The 23,869-nt window shown below is 43.9% G+C and overlaps 1 protein-coding gene across 1 annotated transcript in view; it reads right to left on the bottom strand.

The window, feature by feature from the left end:
- Positions 1-3,508: 3,508 nt before the first annotated feature.
- Positions 3,509-23,869, bottom strand: part of RFX7 (regulatory factor X7) — a 73,181-nt gene continuing 52,820 nt past the window's right edge. Inside the window, exons 5-9 of the mRNA XM_066636201.1 lie at positions 13,610-13,726; positions 13,270-13,354; positions 10,701-10,908; positions 7,891-8,186; positions 3,509-6,872 (exon numbers count right to left, since the gene is read on the bottom strand). Of these exons, the coding sequence (XP_066492298.1) occupies positions 3,567-6,872; positions 7,891-8,186; positions 10,701-10,908; positions 13,270-13,354; positions 13,610-13,726 (4,012 nt within the window). The 3' untranslated portion in view covers positions 3,509-3,566. The remainder of the gene's footprint in view (positions 6,873-7,890; positions 8,187-10,700; positions 10,909-13,269; positions 13,355-13,609; positions 13,727-23,869) is intronic.

Below are 23,869 nucleotides of genomic sequence, written 5' to 3'. Positions count from 1 at the left end.
ATTTGTTTCTTTTCATTTTCGATCTGTGGGCTGTATTGGTTGCATTTATCCTAAGGAATGTGCCTGCCACAGTTCAACAGAAGCTTTAGTGCAACAGAGACGCCCTGCACAGTTGAATGGGCAAGCTAGCCAAATCTCAAGTATTTTCTGTACATCGGGTACAAAGTCACTGGTCTTCAGCCCAAAACAGCAGCTCTCAAAGCCAGTTTTGCCCTTCCTAGTTAGAAGCCAAGAATGTAAACAGAGGGTCAGAGTTGCTTCAGTTTATATTTTAAACAGGCTTCCATCAATCTCCTCTGGGTGTTGCGTACTTTGGTGTGAAGCAGGACCCCATCTCAAATACAAAGAATTGCTAATGCTGCACGTAGCAACCCGGCAGCCTGTTCATTACAATCCCAAACACATGGAGACCTCCAAACAAGCACCTTTGAACAAGCACAGACCTTAACCTGGGCCCTAGCACCATTAAAGTATGTGTGAAAAGGTTGTAGCCCCCATCCTGAAACTTCTTCAAGCTAGCATAGTATTCCCAGTGGATTACTAATGAAGTCAAATGAGAACTACCAACTCTGTCCTAATGTAACAGTGGCACTTAAAAATTAGGGCAGCCAACTTTAAAAATAAAATACTTTGATAGTGGTCACATGATAGTTCAGAAGTTTCACTCTTAAGATTTATTTAAACAGACAGAATTGGAATCTGTATCTACATTTGATACATTAAAATATGGGATAGAAGAGTCCCCACCAGGTGCTCTGGATCTCAGGCCCAATCCTATTCAACTTTGCAATGCCAATGGCAGCTGTGCCAATAGGGCGTGCGCTGCATCCAGCGGTGGTCGTGGCAGTCACAGAGGCCTCCTCAAAGTAAGGGAACAAATGTTCTCTGGGCTGCATTGGCGCTGGAAAGTTGGATTGGATTGGGTCCTCAGTTATTTTCACCCTCCTGGACAACACAGAAGCATTAAACAGTGACCTGTGGGGGTGACACACATTAGCGGGGCACCCCATTTGCTTTCTGTAAAGGCTGCTGCATTTACATCTGGAGACAAGCCAACAAGAAGGAATCAATGGGACTTCAAAATGTCAGCACTTCTGGCAGCACTTCCTCTGTCCAGCAGAGGTGCTCTAAAGGGAGGGTCATCCTATGCCCATATGTGTGAGGCATCTACTTCAGGGGCTGCTCCAACAAATGTTACGTGCGCTCAAGGGAAATAGAAAGGTCAGATGCCACTTGGTTTGTTTTCTTAAAAAGGGATATTAGGATGCAAATTTTTCAAGAAATACAAACAAAAACCAAATAAAAAAACCTTAGCAATAGCTAAATTCCTTAGCTAAAGTAGGCTAAAACTCTTTCAAAACCAAGTAGGATGGCACATGGTTGTCAAGCTGCGAGAGTCCCTGCTTCTTCCATTGTCTGGCTATCTTGTGAGCACTCAAGAGTGGCTTCTTGCTCCTCAAAGCACTCTCCTTTTCGCCTCTACAGTCAAGCTATATATGTGCTATCTTAGCTCCACTCCATGTCTCAAGTGGTCCAGTCCCACCCTGGGTTGGTTCTCACACCTCCCCATGCAGACATTTAATTAACTTGACTATGGCTCTTGAATGTGTAGTAAAGCGCTGGTAACCCCACATGGACATCCTTTTTATGGGGCATGTAAGCTCTGAGATAAGAGCTTACTATCTTGAGGCCTGAGGAAAAGCAACTATTCATTAGCACACTGAAATGCAAGAGGGACAGAAAGCCTGAGAAAGATGCTCTCCATCAGTACATTGACCTAAATAGCTACTGGGAAACCATTTACTTTGAAACAGCTCCACGTATGTACTTTGTGGTCAACATCTCTGACTGACAACCAGAATTTCAAAACACTGCAGTGACTAGATGCTGTGCCTTGCAGAGAGCCATCTGTGAGTATGCCTGTGTTTCCTTCCCTCCAGCAAGATCCTAGCCCTCCTGCCTTGCTTAAGTGTTGCAGTTGAAAAATGATTAGTCCCAGCCAGAGGAAGCAATGCTACAAAGGCACCGCCTGCCCTGAGCACCAGGGAGATGATGACCTAAAACTTTGGCTTCAATGAAGCCAATGAGAATTTTCCCACCAGTCCATTTGGTGCCAAAGTTTGACCCAGGGTAGGTGAAGATTCTTATATGCAGATCTCTCTGCATGAGTAAGGCTCCAATTGGTTAACCACTACTCTTCCTTTCCTTTATCACAACCCTTATAAAGGCAAAGAGTGTAAGCCCTTGGGAACCTTTTTCAGGCAAGTCCTCTTGCAATAAATGACAAACGGGCAAAAACAGACAGGTACCAACTCTCCTGTATTCATTTGCACAGGGTCTGTGCAGGAGAGTTTCGCAGGGGACTGAGTCCCAGAACTATGATTTGTTCCATGGCGTGTCTGTAAAGAATCTGGTAGTGTTATGGCTCTATTAAAATTCATCTTTAAACACTATCAAGCCAGACTCTTCACACTGTCAAACAGTGCAGATCTGTTAGGTATTAGTGAAAAGGCAATCATTGTTTTTGAGGGTAGGTGAGTTGGGAATCCACAACAGAAATGTCAGGTTTTTCTAACTCTGAGAAATAATAAAATAAAAATGGAATACATCCCTACAAACACTACAGAATGGGCATGCAATGCAATGGAATGCAGATTTATTATATCTCAGGCATCAGAATTTGTTTTCTCTCTACGATATTAAAATCAACATGAAAATTAAAAACTGAAAATACTTTAAGATGAATTTGTGAACATTAGTATTACTAAAGAAGGACAATTCCTTTAGCTTTAAATAAAAATGTAAGTGCCTCTACCTTTGATGGTTCCTAACTACTGCTCTTCCTCTTCTAGCCCTTTATTGCAAGATGTATTGGCAATGTGTACATTTCTCACACCTAACTTTCCAAGACACTCTCCTCTCTAACTGTAAGGCTAGCCTTCAGAAAGCAACAGCTGCCTTGCTCTGCAACAATCCACTGATGCAAAACCACCAGTGTGATCCCACTAATAGCAACAAAAATAAGAGGCAAGACCAAGTCCAGATCTGCTCACTCAATGCGATCCACTAAACACTGTTGCTGCATAACCTCCATTCCTTTCATTGGGGCTTGCTTGGTAACCCTGCCAAGCAAGATAATGCAACACTGAACTCAATGCAAAGCTGATTGGAATGAATGAGGATAGCCCAGCAACACTGCTTGTGGGACTGAGTCTTTTTGAATAAATTTAGACTCTTTGGTACCCTGAATTTTTTTTCTTTTGCAATAGCAAGAAATGCTATTTAGTAAGTAAAATTTAAAATCTAATACTGGCTCCAGAACAGGCAATATCCTTCAGAAATGTTTTTAAAATTGGTAATTCCCTGCTGAAGAATAAAGCAGCTGGTAGAGCAATTTTTTTTAAATGCCACAATTAATTGTCAATGTTTCTGCTGCAGGAGGCACTTCCATTAAGACAAATACAATACGTCTGTCTTTTAGATACAGTGTGCTACATACATTTGTGTGTGTGTGTGCGTGTGTGTGCGTGTGTGTGTGTGTGTGTGTGTGTATCTCTGTAAAAATGTCAACCCAACATTTCAACAGCAGGATGGTCCTTGCTCTCCATCCAATCAAAACCTGCCGAAGTTATTGAGTTAATAGACTCGTTGCAGATCTGTTGGAACAAGGGGTCATTTTTCAGTTCTTCCAGTGTCGCCTCATCATCCTGACCTTGCTGGTGAGCCGGATCAAACAGGAGATTTGCGTCCAGAGTGTTCAAATCATTAATGCTGCCTGAGAGCTCGGAAGTCAACCTGATGTCACTGGAGAAGACGGAAGCAACATTACTGAGATCTGATGCCACCTGATTCACCAGCTGCTGGTTGGTTGGCAAGCTGCCCTCTCCCAAGAGGTCTTTAACAGTGCTGCTGAAATCCAACTGCTGATCCCCAGCCTCCAATTGTGCTTGGTTATCTCCAGAAGAAAAAGAGATCTGATCGGGGCTGCTGTTTTTGGTGAGGTAACTTGGTGTTTGGAATTCAAAAACTGAAGAAGAGGTGGGGTTGAGCATGTTTTGAGTGTTGGCATTCGGAAAGGCGGCAGAGGTTTCTAAAATCTGAGTAAGGTTCATCCTTGCCGTATAGTTTGAGGGCATGTTGTTTATCCCCAGGCCCCTAACTGCATCATCATTGTCCGAATCAAGCTTGTTTAGCAACACGTTTGTTATCTTTTTAGCATTTGTCTGTTTCTGAGGAGGCGGGAAAGCTGTCTGCATCATCACAGTCAACGGGACCGACTGACTCCTCTGGGCTAGATTATTGGCACTCGTGTCTGTAGGGATATTTGCAAAGGTGTTGGGGATCTCTGGAGTGACTGGGCTACCAAAAGATGTTGCCACATTGGAGCGTAGCATGTTAGCAACAGGGCAAACTGTGCTTCCGCTAAGATTGCGCTGGCGATGGACAGCAGGACTGACACTCCGGCACCTGAAATTGTTGTTGTGAGATGAACTTGCTCCTTTGTTGTCAAGAGGTGCAGGGACAGCAAAGCCTTCTTGCTTGTTAGTGGCAGTGGTGGTAGTGCTGCTGCTGTTGACAGGAGAGACTGGAGTCACACGGCCAAAATGGGTATCATGGTGCCGGGGCTGAGACTGGTAAGACTGGCCAGGAACTGCAAAGGCATGAGGCTTCCTGAAGCGGTCTTCTACCAACTCCTGGTAGCTTGGGAGGATGCCATGGCTAGAAACAGCTGGGTTACTCACTCCACTGTACCCAGCATTCATCCACTCCAGTTTGGTTTTATCAGGGTGGGTAGCCATTGGCCGTTGCATTGGCTTCACTGGGCTGCTTGACACAATGCTGGCATCGTGGTAGGCCATGCTGGAGCTTATTGGCGTAAAGGCAAAGGGGTTCCTGCACTCCACAGGACTTGGCGGCACACTGCTGCTGCAGTTGGAATGTGGTGTGCCAATGGGAGTGTGCCGGCTGCTTCCTAAAGCACTATCGACAGGGGTTGTCTGAGCCATCCGGGAGCACGGGCTTTCCCGTGAGACACCTTGTGATCCAGCAATGATTTCAGATGTTGGGGTTGGAGTTGGGGTGGGGGTTGGGGTTGGAGTTGGGGTGGGGGTGTGAACAGGAGTGCCACTGTTATGGATTGGGTGGTAGAAGTGAGTGTTACTCGAGTGGGAAGATACTGCAGCTCCTTGAGCTGCCACCTGGTTCTGAAGTGCCATTCCTAATGAAGTGCTGTACAGGTGGGAGTTGTTCATAGACATCTGCTCTTCCATAAGCACCAGCTCCTCCACTATGCTGTCCTGTGTCAGGTCATCATCAAAGGAAAAGAAGTTCTCATTAGGCTGTGAAGCTGCATCCTCAAAGTCTTTGAGCTCCGACTGCAGAGGTAACTGGCTTGATGTCTGCGCTTGCAGCTGCTCCAAAGATGGCTCCTGCACCTGGCTCTGTAGCTGCTGGCTGTACGCAGCCTGTGTAAGTCCTTCAAAGTGCACTGGCTCCCAGACAGACTTGGGCAAGTCCTCAGAGCCAGAGGGTCCAGGCAGCGTCATAACACTGATGTCCTCCTCCTCCTGCTGTTGCTCACAGTTCACAGGTGCAAAAGTTGAGTTCTTTGCCAGCTGCTGCCACACATTGGGATTAAAGCTGCCATCAGATTTAGAAGTGTTCTCCAAGACAAACACATTTCCTTCCAACTTCACTTTGATCTCTGGAGATGAGGTCACCTGCTGCTGCCCCAAAGCAGCATCACCAGAGCTCAAGACAATATCAGCATCCAGGGGACAGTTAGCCACCAGGTTGCCTGATGCTGAAGAACTGACTTTGATGGTTACATTTCCAGGAATTTGCACAAGCGCTGCAGGAATGTCATTTTTCACTACAGGCACCATCCTCTGCTGTACTTTCTTAATGCCACCCACTTTGGAGGCATCTGTGCTAGTTGTAGGGCTTGGACCTACTGACAGTTTCTTTATAGGAGGGCCCTGTGATTCTGGAAAGGGAGAAGGAAGCCTCTTCCTGGGACTTTTAGTGCACATTTTCTCCCCACTGGGAGGTGAATTGTTGCTGGTGCTGGAGAAATTCTGAGGAGAAACCAAGGAAGTGACAGTGTTTGGTTGACTCTCGGATGCAGGAAGAGGGTTGGATTCAGCAGGTTGGATGAGGCTTTTCCTCCCAGAATCTTCCACTCTTGAATCACAGCCCTGAACACATTTTGCTTCTCCAAGGCCCTCCTCAGTTTTCTGCAGTTCTGTTTCACTTCTCCTCTGCTGACCAGCAGACACACCTGGAGCAACTTTGACAGCTTTAGATGAGTCCGGATTCTCTTGGCACTGCAGCAGGTTTTCATCTAGCACCACTTCTGGCTCTGTTTTGACCTCAACAGAAGATGCAGCAGGAGCTAAGCCTCCAGTGCTCGCTTTGGATCCTGGAGACTGAAGTGAAACAACAGACCCATTCTTAATCTGTGGGACAGTCCTTAGCTCTTCAGCTGTTCCTGAACCACTGACAAACGAAGCAGTGTGTTTGACTGGCGTGCTACTGGTGCTGCTTGGAGCAAGAGATATTGCTGTCATTTTGACCACGTTCATATGCTGAGCAGGAACAACAGTCTTGATGGGGCTACTGGTGAAGAGCACGGTTGTTGGGGAACGGATGGTGAGAGCGCTGGTGTTGGCTGGCTTGGGTAGGATCTGCGGGTATCGATGCCGGGCAGAACGGTCACCAACTGGACTGGCAGGAACATTCTGAGGAGTCTTTGGTGACTGCTTGACGGACTGCATATGTTGAGTGACCACCTGAACATTGAGTGGGAGGACTTTGCCATCTGACGAGCCCACTGGACTAGGTGAAGTCACTAATTGGCGGGTCCTAGGCACCTGTTGGTGGAGGAAAAAATATTCTGTGTAGTATAGAATCAGTAACACTAAGCACATCCACAATCTAAAGTAGGCTACCCCCTTTTTCCAACCATGTCCACTGTTCAAAGATCCCCACCATCTCTTGTTTCTCTGATTGATCGATCTCTCTGTTTCCCCCCCCCCAGTCATAACAACCAATGTATTCCTAATTTTCTCATCCTTCTCAATCTATTCCTCTCCAACAGCTACCAAACACATTTCTGTTGTTCTCACTGTCAAAAAGCTCTTCCACCACTCATTCCACCCCTCTAATGCTTGTCCAGTCTTACAAGGCCAACTAAGGAGGTTGACTCAGGTTGTGGACTGACAGAATGGCATTCGCCTCTGTCCAACTGCACCTATAACTCCTTCTCCTCCCAATACTTGGATTTGAAAACGGGGGAATAGAGCATGGAAGGTGCTCTAACCCACTGTTCTCCTCTCCACCACACTTCCTCTTCCACTCCATTTCTCTCTTTCTGAATCCAGGGAGTAGGAGAAAGAAAGAGAAGTGGCTGCTGCCACCAGTTATAAGTGCAGTGGCATTTGGCGTTCAGCCTCAGGTGCTGGAAGGTCTGAAGTCAACCATTCCCATCTTTCCTTTGCCCCCTTCACTTCCTGGAACATGCTGTTTACTGTCTCAATTTTCTCTTTCACCCAACTCCTCTCTAAAAATCACTGTGATCCAGTTTTCGCCCTCCATACATAATCAAAAACAACCTCCATAAAATCACAATCAATCTCTTCACCAGTCACTGGAGAGCTCCTCCTGCCCAGCTCTCCCTGGTTCTCTGCATATCATAATCTCTGTGAGCCTCTTCTCAATGATTCTCTTCGTACCTGTCAAGATTTCTATTGCAAGAAGCTTCCTTCTCTGCTTTCCAGTCCTGGGGTCCCTAAGGGTTCTGTTCTCAATCCCTTCTCATTGCCTGCAGACCCTTCACCAGACCCCATGTACTAAATCTGAAATGCAGCTTCCCACAGTAATGAGCCTTACCGTTATGGGGCTGGGGACAGCAGCCACAACAATACCAATAGGCTGAGGAGACAAGATTGCTGGACTCCCGTTAGAAATGGTGGGAACCCCATTGCTTGTTGTGCTGTCTGATTTCTTGGCCGGAGACTCTCCTGGCAACGGTGACTGCAGCTTCTGCTCCTGCTGCTTCTTCTGGATCTTACGCTGCAGCTGTTGCTTTGCGTCAATAGGGGAGGGAAGGGTCTTTACTTGAGGCTGGAAGGAATTGCTCTCTGCAGTTGGAACAAAAGCAGAAGGCTGGGGGATTCCTTTGATTCCTGAAAGAGAAATGACAAGTAGTAGTAGTAGGATGACAACCACATGAGGAACAACCACATGAGGAAGTTTCTCTCTCTCTCTCCATACATCCCTGCTGAGCACACACCTTATCCTTATTAATTTATAATGGGCTTTCACAGGAGGAGAGGATTGGACCCTCCCCCACAAGTACCTGGAGAAACAAAAAACCCAAACTTATCAAAATGCCCACACCTTTAAAGGCCCCATAAGCTCTCAAAAGGCCATTGCTCTGTACATCTTGCACAACTAACAGTAGGTGGCAGTGAACAGATTTGGTATAATCCTCAGTATGACTACAGAATCCTATATTTCTCAGTGCGTCCCAAGTTCTTTATCTATATATAGAAATGACAGGAGTTATATGGGGGGAAGCCACCAAGCAAGAGGAAGTTGGGAAAAGAGCCATGTGCACTGTCACAGGGATAGGAGGACAGGAGTCACCATAAGGACTTCTACAGGGTTGCTGAGCAGGCAAACACAATGAAACACAGTTCTGTTCACTTCAGCCAACAGCAGAAGTTTATAGAACTATAGGACTGGCACCAGAAAGTCATGAGTGTTCGTGGCAGAGAGGCTTAGATCCTACCTTCCCTTCCTGTGCTGAGTTGCTGCTGCTTAAAAGTACAGCAGACTATAAACTATTCTAAGACAAAAAGGGACAGAGTGAAGAGGGACTGTGTGCAGTCTGTATTGTGTGCTAGACCTGCACTCCTACTTTCAGAAAAAGCAACAGAGTGTAGCCCTCCTTGGACTTTACAATTTGAAAATGAAGGTGAGGTAATGGTTCATTTTACTGCTTGCCAAAGAAAGAGAACAATCCTGTAGAAAGAAGACCACAACATCAGGGAGAATGTTCTGGGCTAGGAACCTTCTCCCTGAAGTGCTAGCTTTCTAGAATTAGGAAAGTTCTTTTACACACAATCTCCAACCTGCACTCTCAAATGATACTGTTGTAGGACTCAAGTATGTACTTTTTTGTGCACAACTGCTGAATTCTCAACATCAATACATACAGGTATTTCTGGAACTGTATGTTCTTGTGTAAGGACTGACATATGTCCATCCCTGTCTTCTCTTTCAGATCCATGTAGGGAAGTATTTGTGACAGAAGTTATCTTTATCACATTTTTTCATTATGTTCATTGTTTTTATGGTGGTCTGATTGCAATTTCATGTAGATATTTCTATTCATGATTTGTTTTTCACACACTCCACTTGACAATGGACCCCCCCTCCAAATCATAACAGACTTTTCCACCTGATTTAAGCAATGCTTGATAGGAAATTCACTTGGTAAGGTGTTGTGCGTGTGTGATCACAAGTAAACCTGATTACTGCCACAGGATGATTGACACAAGTGAACTCCATTTTCTGAACTTTTGAATGCACTGTGAAGTGAAAAATCACCACAGTACATACGACAAGTGGGTAAATTCCTAAGTAATAACTAAATGCTTGTTTTGGCTCTCTATTTAAAAGCGATCCTTATGACAGAATTCAGCACAGAATTCAACCTGCTAAAATTACCCTGAAATTTGTGTGTGTGTGTGTGTGTGTGTGTGTGTGAGAGAGAGAGAGAGAGAGAGAGAGAGAGAGAGAGAGAGAGAGAGAGAGACACCCTGACCTTTGCAGATAGCATAGTAAAGACTATAGTTTCTTTCCCAAATCTGCTTACTAATAGACAGCCCAATCCTATCTAGTGTTTATGTTGATGGAGCTTGTGATGTGTCAGCACAAGTCCCATAATGATAGCACAAAAGTTGCTCCATTGTTCTGCAGGCCGCAGCCACTAGGGCAAACTGTCAGCGGCTGTGTGCAGGTGACAGCAGCCCACTGAACCTCCTGTCCTGTGTTGCCACCAATATGGGGACGGGGCAACAGAGGAGGATCATGGGCAGTTTGGGGTGGAGAGAGGGCAGAGCTGGGGGTAGGAGATGGAGGATCTTGGTGGCACATGCTAAAAATTCTATCCCCTTTTCCTGGCCCAACACACCCAGACTCTCTTTGGACTTATGCCAGCTGAAGAACTGACATAAGTCCAAGGAGATCCACTGGTGGCCAGACAGCCTATGGAGAGGGAAGTAAAAAAGATGCTTACTTACCTCTCCCAGGCCATCTGATCACCCAACATAGCATGCAGTACATGTGATGTCAATGGCTGTGCATGCTATGGGCTTAAATGGGATAGGACTGGGCTATTAAACTACTGATTTTATGAAAATATTTATATACCACTTTTTCAAACAAGTTCAAAGTGTTTTATAACAATATTAACATAAATACAACAAAGACAAAGGAAAACTAATCAACAAAGCTTCAGCAAGGAGCTGAAGATTTCAGTGCAGGCACAACTTTAACTATCTAGAGGAAGGAGAAAATGAACCTCCTGGCTTCTTCCAAGGTTCCACTATAGGGTTTGGTTTGTGTTTGCTGAAATGCAATGGTTGCTCTTCCCAATGACATGTCAACTAGCGAATGGAGCAGAGACTCACCTGCAGGAGCACCAGCCATCACAGTTAAAGCTGCCATTGATTTAGTGCCAATGTAGTGGCTTTTGACCAAGAAGCGGGCCAAATCCAAGACAGAATCGAAGGGCTGGCTTAGCACTTTCTGGGCCCACTCGCAGACCAGCTGGCAGGCAGCTGACACAACTTCCTCATCAGCACTCTGCAGGTGACCAGAAGGCTCTGCCCCTTCCAGCTGAAACCAAGACAAAAAGGAGTTTTCGAGCAGCTGCCACAAGCCTAAACAAACCCACAGTAAATGGTGTATGCACAGCATCTAAACCAACCACTTGGCTCAGGTTGACCAGCTGTGAGGTTGAACAAGAGGCCATTTTGTACACTTCAAAGGTACACTGCACACCATTCTCCTGACGCCTCTTGCATAAAATTCAAAGGTGAGTAAAGAATATTAGCATTTTGCAGGGACCTTAAATTTCCTGAAAATCTAAGGGAATCTTAGATTAGCTCACTCTGCAATATCTGGAGTGGCTTTGGTCACTCAATTTGGCCTTTTCACCCAAGATATATTTCTGTTTTAAAAAATATACAGAAGCAATGACTTTGGAAATCATCACAATGGTTCTGCAAGATCTCCTTTACATGGTAAGAATCATATCTTTAAGTTGAAATAACTATTTTGACCTCTTCCACCAACACCCACCCCAAACCAGATTAATTTACTTTGATAAAACATGTATGGAAAACCTACTTTAATCAATCAATAAATCAAACAAAAAATAAAAAAATCAATCAGAAGTATTTGCATTACACTATTTGCATGCGCAAAATGTTTGACAACATTAATGCTGTCCATACAATGTGTAAGGAGAGAGTAACAACACAGTACTAGGCATACTAAGTTTCATTGTGTTCAGTGGCGCTTACTCCCACAACAGCAAGTATAGGATTATAGCCCTAAGCGTTCTTAGGTTGCAATCCTATACATACTTTTCTGAGAGTAAGCTTCATTGAACACAATGGGACTTATTTCTGAGAAGAGAAGCATAGGATTGTGCTGTTATCCCAATATTGCTCCTGGGGCAGACAGGAGGTAGCTTGCTCAAGGCCACCTAGAAAGTTTGTGGCAGAAGTAAAATCTTAATTCATAATAAAACTCTTGACCTCTATGCAACACCAGCTCTCATTTTTCATGGTATTCAATACCAATCTTGGTATTACTAAACCCAAAATATAAACTTCTCTATTACTAAACTCCATATTGTAAAGTGACAGATAAAACCCCAACTCTTAGCTTATGGTCATTTTTCATGCTGCTGCTCGTGGACATGGTATGACATCTATGTCACCAAGCACACAAAATTTACCGGGGAGGATCATATCCGCTGATTCCATATCTGGGGTTTCGCTTGTCTATGGATGTGGGGAGCTCCACCCCCATGCCCATTCGTACATTTGTTAGATTTATCAAAGTGAAAAGTGTCGTGCTTACACATACAAGCTTATAGATGGTAAGTAATAGATGTGTTAATCGGCACTCGGAGGGTGGGGGTGGAAACAGGTGTCCCTCATAACCATGGTTTCTGGTATTCACACTGCTAAAATTACCCTGAAATCTGTGTGTGTGTGTGTGTGTGTGTGTGTGTGTGTGTGTGTGTGACTACAGTTTCTTCCTCAAATCTGCTTACTGATAGATAGCCAATTCTATCTAGTGTTTATGTTGATGGAGCTTGTGATGCATCAGCACAAGTCACAGAATGATAGCATGAAAGTTTCTCCACTGAGCCAGGAACCTATCCCCTGCAGATACTGGGGCACACCTTTAATGTAAAAACATGACCACCATGTGTTACAATAGCTGTGTGGCCCCAGGGTTTCAAAATCATTATACAGTATAAACTCACACACTTGAGAGTGATTCAAACACATTCAGTACACTTTTAAAGGCATTTTAGCAGAGGAGTAACACACACCTTTCCCTGAACACATGCAAAATGTAAGTCTTCAATTGTTAGGACAAACCTTTATTTTATGGATCATCCCTTGACTTGCCCATTCTCCCCAAACATTACTACTGTGCAAACCATAACTGAGGCTGCGATCCTATATACCCCTACCTATAAGGCAGCTGCATTCAAAACAGTGGGACCAAGTAAGCATGTACAGGATTGTGCTGTAAGTTTTTACTTCAATGTGCTAGCACTTTCATAGAGCATAAACTTCAGGGCCAACTCATGAACTCCCAACATTGGTGGTAGTATACCAGGTGTCACTGCCCCCTTACTCAGTGGTACAGCAGTCACTACTTCCTTCTCCTCCTGTTCCCTGGATGCAAACAGCTTTCCCACCTCCATCTGCTTACTAATTTGAAAAGGAAGATGTTTCCATTCCCCTCTTTTTTCTGAATTCAGACAGCAGAAGATGGAGCAGCAACAGAAACAAGTAGGCACCATAATCAGCCTTACGGATGGGTCAAGCCCTCTTAATTTTGTTCTGATTAAATGGCCTTTATTTATGCCTTATTAAGCCATGGACAACAACACAATGCCTTTATATGAATATTGCGGTGCGAGCATATGTCTGTAAGTGTATACTTTACCCCATCTCCAGTTTTATGGAAGTCAAGATTGGGTAGTGTCGGCATCTGCACGAAAGCTTTCTTCCGAAGTCCACTATAGCAATATGTGATTTAAAAAATTAAGGTGTGAATAACTACTAGCCTTTGAATACAAATGCAATACACTGATGCTGAAGCAAGTAGGTTTTTTTTTCTTTCCCTGAACTTCCTTAGATAGAACTGAAGTCAACAAAACATCTATTTTGTAATTTTTTTTTCAGGGGCAGAAGAGCTTCCCAATGCAAAACCCCCAATGACCAAGAGGGATCACCTTTAAGAAACCTGAAAAGAAATGGCTGAAAACTGCTTCTGTAAAGGATATTTTGATTTGCCTCTTGTGCCTAGACGGCGAGCCTTCATGTTGGGAAAGACATTTTTCATGATCTTTCCGAAGTCAGCAGCACTTAATGGATGATAGCCAAGATTGTCACAATAGCTCCTGAAACAAAAGGAAAGCAAAGATGAAGACGACTGGAATTGAGGGTCAAACTTGATGTTAGACAGGTCTTTGCAATTCAGGCTTTCTGCAAAAGTGATTGTTTCATCTTTAAGAATTAGCAGCATGGAGGGGGATTCACCACAAAGCAAGGGTGGGGGTAGCGAATACACTTTCCTCCTCTGCTATTTTCACAGTGAAAACCCCTCTCTGCACTGACTCAAATATTAATCCCAGAAACAGCCATTTATTGTAAACAGCAGTTTTTAGGAGCCATTGGCAGGGGGATTTTCAGCCATGAAACACAGCATAGGGAGGAAGTTTTAGAAAACTCCTGGTTTTGCACCATATTCTCAGCTCAGATGAAGCCCTTCACTGCTAACTTTTTAAAGCTGAAAGGACCATCTGTATGTTAAGCCTGCCTTGCAAATACAGGCTTAATGTCATGTCTAGCTAAGACCTGAAAAAGTCCAGACTGGTAGGCTGTTGGAACAATACTTAAGGGGGTATCCACAAAGGAGGTGAATTTGATGCCCCCCTTTTTTGCTTTATCAGTGGATAGTACTCCTGGAAACAAAGCAGCATGCTATGCTGACAATAAAAGTTCTGTTCTGCCCACATGGGTCCCACCTTTATTCCTATCAGTGATATAGCTTGGCAGAACAACCAAGTTCTCGGGTGCTGCAAGAAGCCTTACCCAAGCATTGTACTGTCCACGCCACCACAATGCTTTGCTCAAAAATCTGCCAAACAAAGTGATATGCTTAGGTGCCACCAACACAACTGGTTGGAATTTACTACAGATTATTAACTCAGTGGGCATCAGGTGACACAAATGATTTTGCCTGGGCCCGTGTTAAGAGGGAGAAGAGGCACCTTTTACACTGGTGTCTTTCCATTTAGCAAGGGGAAAGCCACTGTCCCTTTTCACCCCAGCATAATGTCTTTTTCAGGGGCTTGTGCTGGTGACTCTTCTACATCTTTTTTTTTAAGATTGTAAGTTCTTCGGGGACAGGGACTTGATCTTGCCCAAGTGGTATTACCACAATGCATTATACATGGGACTGCCACTAAAGACCACTCAGAAGCTGCAACTGGTTCAGAAAACGTCTTTTATGTTATCAGTCAGAACTCACAATTCTGAATATATTTAGTTACTCTGCTGAAAGATCTTCACTGGCACCCTGTCTGCTCCTGGCTGCCATTCAAAGGGCTGGTTTTGACCAATAAGTTTTTTTTTGTTTTTTTTTAAGATCACAAAACCATTTATTGATTTATTTAGCTCCTTTGTCAATTACTTTTTGTTGAAAAGTGATATATAAATATGTTTATTATTTTATTAATAATGATCTCTGACTAGGGTATTTTAAGAACCATTTCCTCCTCACTCTAATATGAAACTGCCTGCCATCTTCTAAAGCTTTGCTATGAACCTGAGGTCTCTCTGGAGACTGTTTTGCAGAAAGGTGTAATGTAAATGTTTTGCATAAAAATAACCAGAGAAGACAAAGCCTGCTATGGGATTTGATTGCCCATCTATTTCATGCCTTACTCCACTTTCCCCAAGATGGTGCATTTGGCTCTGGCCAGACTCCTGGTTGTTCATCATTGCCTCCAGGTCGTCTGACCAAGAAGTGCTGGAAATCGTGTGACCAGGGCTGCTGCTTGTTCATATCCAGCTCTCAAAAGAACTGCTTTGCTTTAAGGAGAGATGCATCTTCAATCAGTAGATGAACTGCAGGAAGGAACTGGAGTCAACCTAGCCAGGCTTTTGTACAAGTCTCCTTGCTACACTGGGGCACCTACTGGGCTACTAATCACTTCCATGCCTCAACAAGCTCCTGATTCTTCCCCAGACCCTAGTCCCTCAGAAGTCTAAAAACTCTATCCTAGTTTCTAAGTGTATATATATTCATACATAAAACATTTACCCTGTGGATTGAACTCCACCAAGTAAATTTGAGATAAGTAACTGTGGACTTTGAAAGCTACTGCTGCTAAGATGCAACCTCTTACTGAGACAGACTGCTCCTGCGCAGTGAATCATTTCAGAAGTTATGGTGCAAAAATACATGCTTGATGCTGCTGGCCAACACAGATCTATTAGCAAGCCTTTAGATACACAGCACAAGTGGGAGGAGCTTCTAAGAATACTGTAATTGGTGCAGGGGTCATACATCTATGTCTCTTGAAAGCTTGCCCTCTAGAGATGCAGTGAAAAGGGATGACATAACATAGCATTGGAATGCACTAGCTATCTGGCATGTCTATACTTTATTCCTTCATTAATCTTGGTTCCAGAACACTTGTGTCTGATGTCATTTATATGGGACAGCAGACTTTTGCCTTTTGCTCAGTCTAGTGGCTTCTGCTTAAACTAACCTGCCCATTTCCAGTCTACAAGGGTCACTTCACTTGGACTACCATCACCAGTTTAATAAGCAGAGGAAGAATGCCATATACACAGGGCACAGTCTTCTAGGAAGATCTCCGGCACAGGTTCCATTAAAATGAGCAGGCATTATTGCACATCTCCCATTCATTTCAATGTGGTTTGCCCAAGACAACTTCCCAGAAGACAAGTAGTTGGCATCCTTCAGTCTCGGAAGACTATGGTGTCACGCTCTGAATGGTGGTTCTGGAACAGAGTGTCCTCTCCAGTGCGCGAAGTCTGGGTAAAGTAGGTATGGAGGATAGGCTGTTACCCATGCAGCAAATCCCCCCTCTCCATGTCACTGAAATGGTCCAATGGTAAGGCAGAGGCCAAAACGGTTGGTTCCAGCGGTGTCGCAGGAGTTGCCAGAACGACTCCGGCTCCGGATTTTGCCTCGAGTTGACTCCTGAAGCCTTTTCTGTAACTGGATGTAGCCACAAGGCAGCGGAGGTTTGGGATCAGAGTTTTCCTTCTCTCAGATGAGCTGCCATCCCAGGGTAACGAGTCCCATCTACCCGGTGGCTGTTTAGTCGCCTCTTACGACAAGTACAGCCAAACTGAGGGCCTATTCTTATCCCCAGCCCCCAGGGGAATGGACCTGGACCCCATAATGGACCCCAGAAGACAATGAACTTAATAAACAAAGCTGCTCCCCCAATTAATACTAGAATATCTTCATATTACCTTGAGTGTTCATGGACAAAAAAATCAACCATTACAGTTAGCTAAATAAGAACAGACAAACATCTTCCCTATAACATATGAATCTTCGCCACTATACTTCATTGATAGAAAGTTTGTCTTCCAAATCCTGAAGTCATTCCTTTGTTGTACCTGCAAACCAAAGTAATGAAAACACCTGAACCTGGAAAAGCGGAATGGGAGTTGGCTGAAGCCAGTTCAGTTAGGATATCCACTTCCCTGAAAGCAGCTCACCACAGACACTCGCATATAAGTCTATTTCACATATAAGTCGAGGGCAGTCTTTGAGTCACAAATCAATTTTCTATTACCCTTAAATAAGTGGGGGGTTAAACTTATGGGGGTATCTGACTATAATTTTGTCTGATTTTATCTGAGGCCAGATCCTGAAAAATAACCTACCAGTAATTGTTACCCAAGAACTGAACTGTCTCTAGTTTATTAAAAATGTAGTAAAAGATCCTAAGATACATTCTTATTCATTAACTTTTTAAATTCTAGTCGTCACAACCTTTTTGTAAACACTATCAGAGTAAGTGCACTGTAAACAACACACCAGGTAGTATTAATCAAATCCTTCTTTAAGGTGCCTGGTGTGTTAAGCCAAAGACTCTACATATAACATACAGTTTATAACACATAACTTGGAGTGTTCAATTCAATTCACAGTATAAAGACAAGCAAGAAGGAAAGAGCTTGAACAAGTACAGTTACACATAGTTGCAACCTAATTTATTCAGACTTAGACCCATTGTTTTCCATGGGTGTTATCCTCAAGTAATGGTGCACTGAATTGTAGCCTCAGATGGAAACAAGGATTACATCCTGGTGTTTTAAAAATCAGACCTCTGCCAAACATTTGCAAAGTGGAATGAGGCTGCAGAAGGGTTTGCTAAAGAGAAGCAGGCTCTCTCAATTTAAATGGAAGGCTTGAGCCCTGGATTACTTTTTTCTCAGGAGGAGTGAAAAGGTTAAGTTTGGCTGTAGTTTGCAGCCTCATTGCCTTGGAGACTGATTGCCCTCTAATTATCTCTGCATCTTCCTCTTGCTCTCCTCTGGGCTTTTCCTATGTCTGAAGAGCCCTGACCCCTGAGTGACCCACAGATATGGTGAGGAGATGATTTACACTTGATTTATTGGCCGAAATTTCTCATCTTCTAGGCAAGTATGTACGGTACATAAAATAAGACCTTGACAACCACTTCTGTGTAGCTGTTTTAAAAACAAAGTGTTGTTGCAAAGACATTGGTAATGCCTCCTATAAAGTTACCTTAGACCAAGGCAGATGTTTTGTCCAGGAAGTCAAATACAGTTTGAGTGGCAGCAGCTTGCCAGAGTCTCCTAGCCCTGCTAACCACGATCCATTTAACTGGCGATTCGGGGAACTGAGGCCAGGAACTTCTGCATGTAGAACAAGCACTCCAGCACAAAGCTATAGTCCCTCCCCAGGGGCAAGTAAACTGCAGGACAAAAAGAGGAGTACCACCCAAAGGGCAAAACAAATGTAGAGATGTATTTCTTGTCTGTGTTTTCCATTGTGTTTTGACTATCTCCCTCAAGGCCAGGAGATCTTAGGCTACCTGCAGCAGAATGACTGCATTTCAGACCTACAGATAAGAGTGCTATAGGTATATAAACCAATTTTCTACTACAGCAGGTGTTCTGGTATGAACGCTCCAAGTGAATTTCTGCAACAAGAGAATGTGTTGGAAATAGCATCTAGTGCAACTTTAAAAAAACCTTTGAGTCTACGGCCTCCCTCCTGCTACCCCTCCCACCTGCCCACATGGGGGTATCCTGCATAAAGCTTAGCAGGAGCTCAGTTGCGGAGGCCTGGACCATGGTCAGCTCACTGTGGGGCTGGTTACAAGACAAACCAAGCAGCAGTTAAGCAGTCCTGCGAGGTGAGCCTCTGAAGTTCCACCCCCTTTGAGGAAAGCTCAGAGGTTAAGGGGCATGCATGCCCTATTCTGCAGGCACTGGCTCTGGATGAACCAAGAAGCCTCTGGCTTCTCCCAGGTGTGGTGTTTTAACTTCTATCCTGCAGAAGATTTGAGGCACTAGTCCTCTGAGTCAAGACAATAGGAGACATTGCTGATCCCTGGGGTTCTGCTTCTTACTCTTCATGACATCAGTTTACTCCTCCAGTGTGCGCCACCCAAGTCTTGGGTCACAACTCTCCCAGCACCTGTGAAGCAAAACTGGAGGACTACTCATTACAAGAGATAGGAGGAGGATTCAAGAGATTTTACACCTGCCTCCATCCTCCTAGGACAGATTTTCAACCTTTTTCCATCTCATGGCACACTGGCAAGGCACTAAAATGGTCAAGGCACACCATCTGTTTTTTGATAACTGACAAGGCACACTGTGCTGCCAGTGGGGGGCTCACATCTCCCAATGGTCCTATTAATAAATGACCCTTTCCCAAATTCCCACGGCAGGATTGGGGACCATTCGCTGCACACTAATGTGTTGAAAATGGCTGTCCTAAGAGCTCACAGAGGTGAAGCTGCCACTTCCTTTGGGAGGTTCACTGTGCAAGAATGGAAGCTTATGCTAAGATGGGCAGATTAGAGACATAAAATTTCTAGAAATTCTGAAGCCATGGGGAACATGTTTTTCACCCCCTCAGGAAAAGAAAAAGGAAATTTGTGGAAAAACTGAAATACATGTAATATTTATTTCATGTTACTTCTAAGTCCTAAAGACTACTCAAATGCATCACATCAAATGCTTTACATTTAACTTAGTTAGCACTTAAATTATACCATTTGCTCTATTTATGAAATGTTAAAACCTAAATGCCTTACTATTAGTCAAACAATACATCTAGGGTTAGAAATGGAGCTGCAAGGTGCTATACCCAAAGGGACCCACACATTTAGCCCATTTCCCCAACTGGTAAAATACACAGTTTAACACAGAAGCCACCAACATTGTGTCAGCAAAAGAAAGTTTTTATTCGACTTTAGAAACAGTCTCTTTGGCAGTGTAAAAAAAAAAAAGTGCCCCCCTTTTTTTTTTAAGGACATGATATCCCAAACATTTCATCTTTGAAACTTTTCAATTTTCTCCCCAAAATACAAGAAATGATGCCTGACTCTAGGCAGGATGTCAGGAACCAGAAAAGGAAGAAGTCCCCCTCCCCCCACCTTCAAGATTCTCTTAGGAAGCTTTGCTACCCAAAGCAGTCCTTTGGAAATCTCAGAGATGAACACATTGCTTGTTGGGCCAAAACCAGGAGATCAGATTCAGGGCCATTATGTCTAGTATCTTCTCTCATGCTCCAAGTCGAAAGGTCAGTAGCAGCAGGAGGTGGTGACCAACAGTCCCCAAGCAAGGTTGCCCAGCTGCTCCTCTTGCAATAACAGCACCCTCTCTGTGCAGAAACGCCCCTTACAATCTAGTTTTATAGGTTTATATTATACATGGATTGTAAATACCCTACCTTAAAAAAGCATTCATCCATTATTCCAGAATGGAACACTGTATACATGCTTCCATTTTCCCTCTCTGATTTTTCAATATTCCGTACTGGAAAAAAAGGATTGGGAAAAACACATTCTTCTTCTAAAACTCTTTCATTTCCCACCCCCCTACCCCCCAGCCTTCACATCTCTAGGCAAGATGCTGCTGCCACCTCTTCCTAGGTATGACTTTTCCCAAGGAAGTCACTGAGTGAGATGCACCTGTCACAGGCCTCTCTCTAAGAAGCTGACCTGGGTCTTTCTCTAGAAAGGTCTTCAAGGCCGTAGGAAAGCTGCAAAAGGACTGAAAAGGCTAACTTTTAAAAGGTGAAGGAATTCAATACCTCATCACCAGATGCAGTCATACTTTCCATATCCCAAAGCATCACTGACCTACTCCATGTAACCTTTTATGTTGGAGGAGCAAGCAAAGCTGAAAGTCTTGTCTGGCAAATGTTATATTCTGCATGAAGCAGAAAGAACAACGCACTGCTCACATTATGCAGACAGGTCACTCTAGTCTGGCACACTTCAGCACTCACACAGCTTTTATTATTGTCTCCGAGCTCACTTCTCCACCCCACTTGGCCATATACCCTGAGCCACTTACAGGTCAAGAGGTCACTCCTTATAGGCAGTACAGCAGAGATTAACAATTTAAAAAAAAAAAAAAACATGGGAGGAGAATGGATTCTGCATCCAAGGCTCTCAGTTGAGTCTGCCAACAGATTCAACTAAAAACTACATTGGTCCATTCTATAATCTTCCAGGGGAGCCTCAATATCCCTGCATGGATCTTCACCTTACACTGAATCAAGCAATAAACCTGCACAATGGCAAGGATCATGGAAACAAACTGGCCAAGAGAAATCCTCAAGACTCCAGTTCAGTCCTCACTTGTCTTTTTCTCCTGGTTCTCATTCAAGCAAGCTCTTTCCCTTTTGAAATGGTAACCAAGTGCCTTAGGTGAGTAAAGGTCAAATCAGGGCATGAAGACTCTATAGATGAAGTATAGCTCTCCTCTTGATTAAAAGATAAAAGGGGAGGCAGTTCCTTGTAGTCTAGTAATATGAAAGATAACATTTATCTCCTTATGTTTACATAAGCTTGCAAACTGCAGGAGCTCCGCTCTTTGCAGGGCAGTTAGCAGTTATCTGATTTTTGAATAGCCTTGGGACTTGAGGCAAATAGTTACCAGATCTTTCCATCACCCATGTTTTCACTGAAAGCTCTGCAGGACCCACCAGCTATCAGGTCACACCCCACAAAGTGGGCCCCAACCCAGTTTGAGAAACGCTGCTCTAAGGGAAACAAAGCCAAGTCATAGTGAGTACAGATATCACTAACATTCTTATTTTATTTTTCACATTTTTATACCACCTTTCCTCCAAGAAGCTCAGGATGGTGTACATAGATCCTCCTCTCCTTTTGTCCTCACAACAACCTCTCCTTTTGTCCTTCCAACATTGGGAGGTGGGTGAGGCTGAGATAAGTGACTGGCCCAAAGTCACCCAGGAAGCTTCATGGTTGAGCAGAGATCTAGGATTTCCAGGTCTAAGTCCAACTCCCAAACCACTACACACCATCCTTCAAAAACAAAATCAAGGTGGGGGGGAAGGGTATCTAAGAATGAACTCCCAAAACCCAGTTTCTGAGACTAGGCTGGAAGAAACTTGGTCCCACTTTATAAGACTTCTCCACCAGCCTAACACACACACCCCTTCTGCTTATCCCAGTGGCAGGGGGAACTCTTTTTGGTACCTCACTGTTGCTCTGTATGTAGCATGCCAAGATTAATCTGTGCTGCACAAGGCTTTCCCCCTTTCTTTCCAAACAAGAAAGAAAGGCAAAGGGGCTGATGGGAATCTCTCTGGAGACCTTTCGGAGGGGCCTCAAGACCTTTTTATTCAAGAAGGCTTTAGACTGCTGACATGATATGCTGGCACTTTTAATTAAGGCAATTTTAAAAGTTTTGGGTGATCCATTGGGATCTAATCTGCTTTGTTTTAATCTTTTACTTTATATGGTGTTTTTATATTGTAACCCGCCTTGGATGCCCCCAATATGTGGGAGAAAAGTAGGGTAGGAATTATTTAAATAATAAATAAATTATAGCAATGTTTCTCAAACTGTGGGTTGGGACCCACTAGATGGGTCGTGAGCCAATTTCAGGTGGGTCCCCATTCATTTCAATATTTTATTTTTCATATATTAGACTGGATGCTATCATGGTATGTGACTGCATTTGGGGAAATCTTACAGATCTGTACTTTTAAAAGGCTACTGTATATATGCTTCTAACAATGATAGTCAATGGGGCTTATTCCTGGGTATGTGTTGGTAGGATTGCAGCCTAGGGTTGTTAAAAATGTTCCTGCTTGATGATGTCACTTCCGGTCATGATGTCACTTCCAGAGGGTCCTGACAGATTCTCATTCTAAAAAGTGGGTCCTGATGCTAAAAGTGTGAGATCCAATGAATTACAGCATTACAAGGGGTACTTCTATAGCAAGGACTACAACTCCCATTAGCCCCCTCTGTCTCATTTCCTATTTGGAGAGAATGGGGAAAATATCTTGTGAGGCACACATCTTTGCATGCTACATATAGACAATGGAGGAGAGGAGTAACTCCACTGCTGTCCAAGTAAGTAAAGGATGTGCTGCGGGAGGCTGGTGTGAAAACTATTAGAGAACCAGGAGAGCTGACAAAGGAGTTTGACTGTTTGGTAAAAGATCCAATACAAGGTGGGAGGAGAAGATAGGGTCATTTTTTTAATCATTCAGAGGTTTACGAGAACCAGCTTGCCCATCTCTAATAGTGAGTGCAAAAGGAGTTGCCTTAAACCAGTGTTCTTCAACCTGTGGGTTGTGAATCCTTATGGGGGGGGGGTTGCGGAAATCTTTCGAAGCCTGTGCAAGAGAGGGCTTGGATCCAATTCAATAACAGTACTTTCTTATAAAAACTAAGTTCTTGATATAATTGTACACACAACCTCTTCTTGCCATCTTGCCCCACAGCTTCTAAGGCCAGCCCTGCTCAGGCTGGTACCTCATAGGGTCGTTGTGAAGGCACTAGAGGAAAATGTGGCAGGCAGAGGTGAGGGTGGGTGGTGACAGGGGCGAGGAGTGGGTGAATCGGGTCTTGGGAGGGGGGCGCTGGGTCCCCAGTTTCATACTTTATTTACTGGTGTCATGGCATGAAAAAATGTTGAAGACCACTGCCTTAAACTGAGCCAAACTAATGGACCAGCTAGCGCAGAGCTGTCTGCATCCTTATGTCACAAGGGATTACAACTCAATTTTATTTAAAATAAAATAAAATATTAAAAGGTGCAAAAACAGACATGCTGCCTGTAGAAAGAAATTGATTGGGCACTCAAAAACATGGCAAAGCATGAAAAGAAGAGATTTACTGTTGAGCCAGACCACACGTTGTTTACCAAGACATTAGATTTAAGAACAATACATCCCAGCCCCCACTTCACCCTCCTTTCTTGCACAGCAGGTGCCAATGTAGCCTTTGTTGCTGTGCTTACAC

The sequence above is a fragment of the Tiliqua scincoides genome, chromosome 8 (genome assembly GCF_035046505.1).
Source record: "Tiliqua scincoides isolate rTilSci1 chromosome 8, rTilSci1.hap2, whole genome shotgun sequence".
Lineage (NCBI taxonomy): Eukaryota > Metazoa > Chordata > Lepidosauria > Squamata > Scincidae > Tiliqua > Tiliqua scincoides.
Note: the sequence above shows the minus strand (reverse complement) of the source record. Positions and strands in the feature narration are given on the sequence as shown.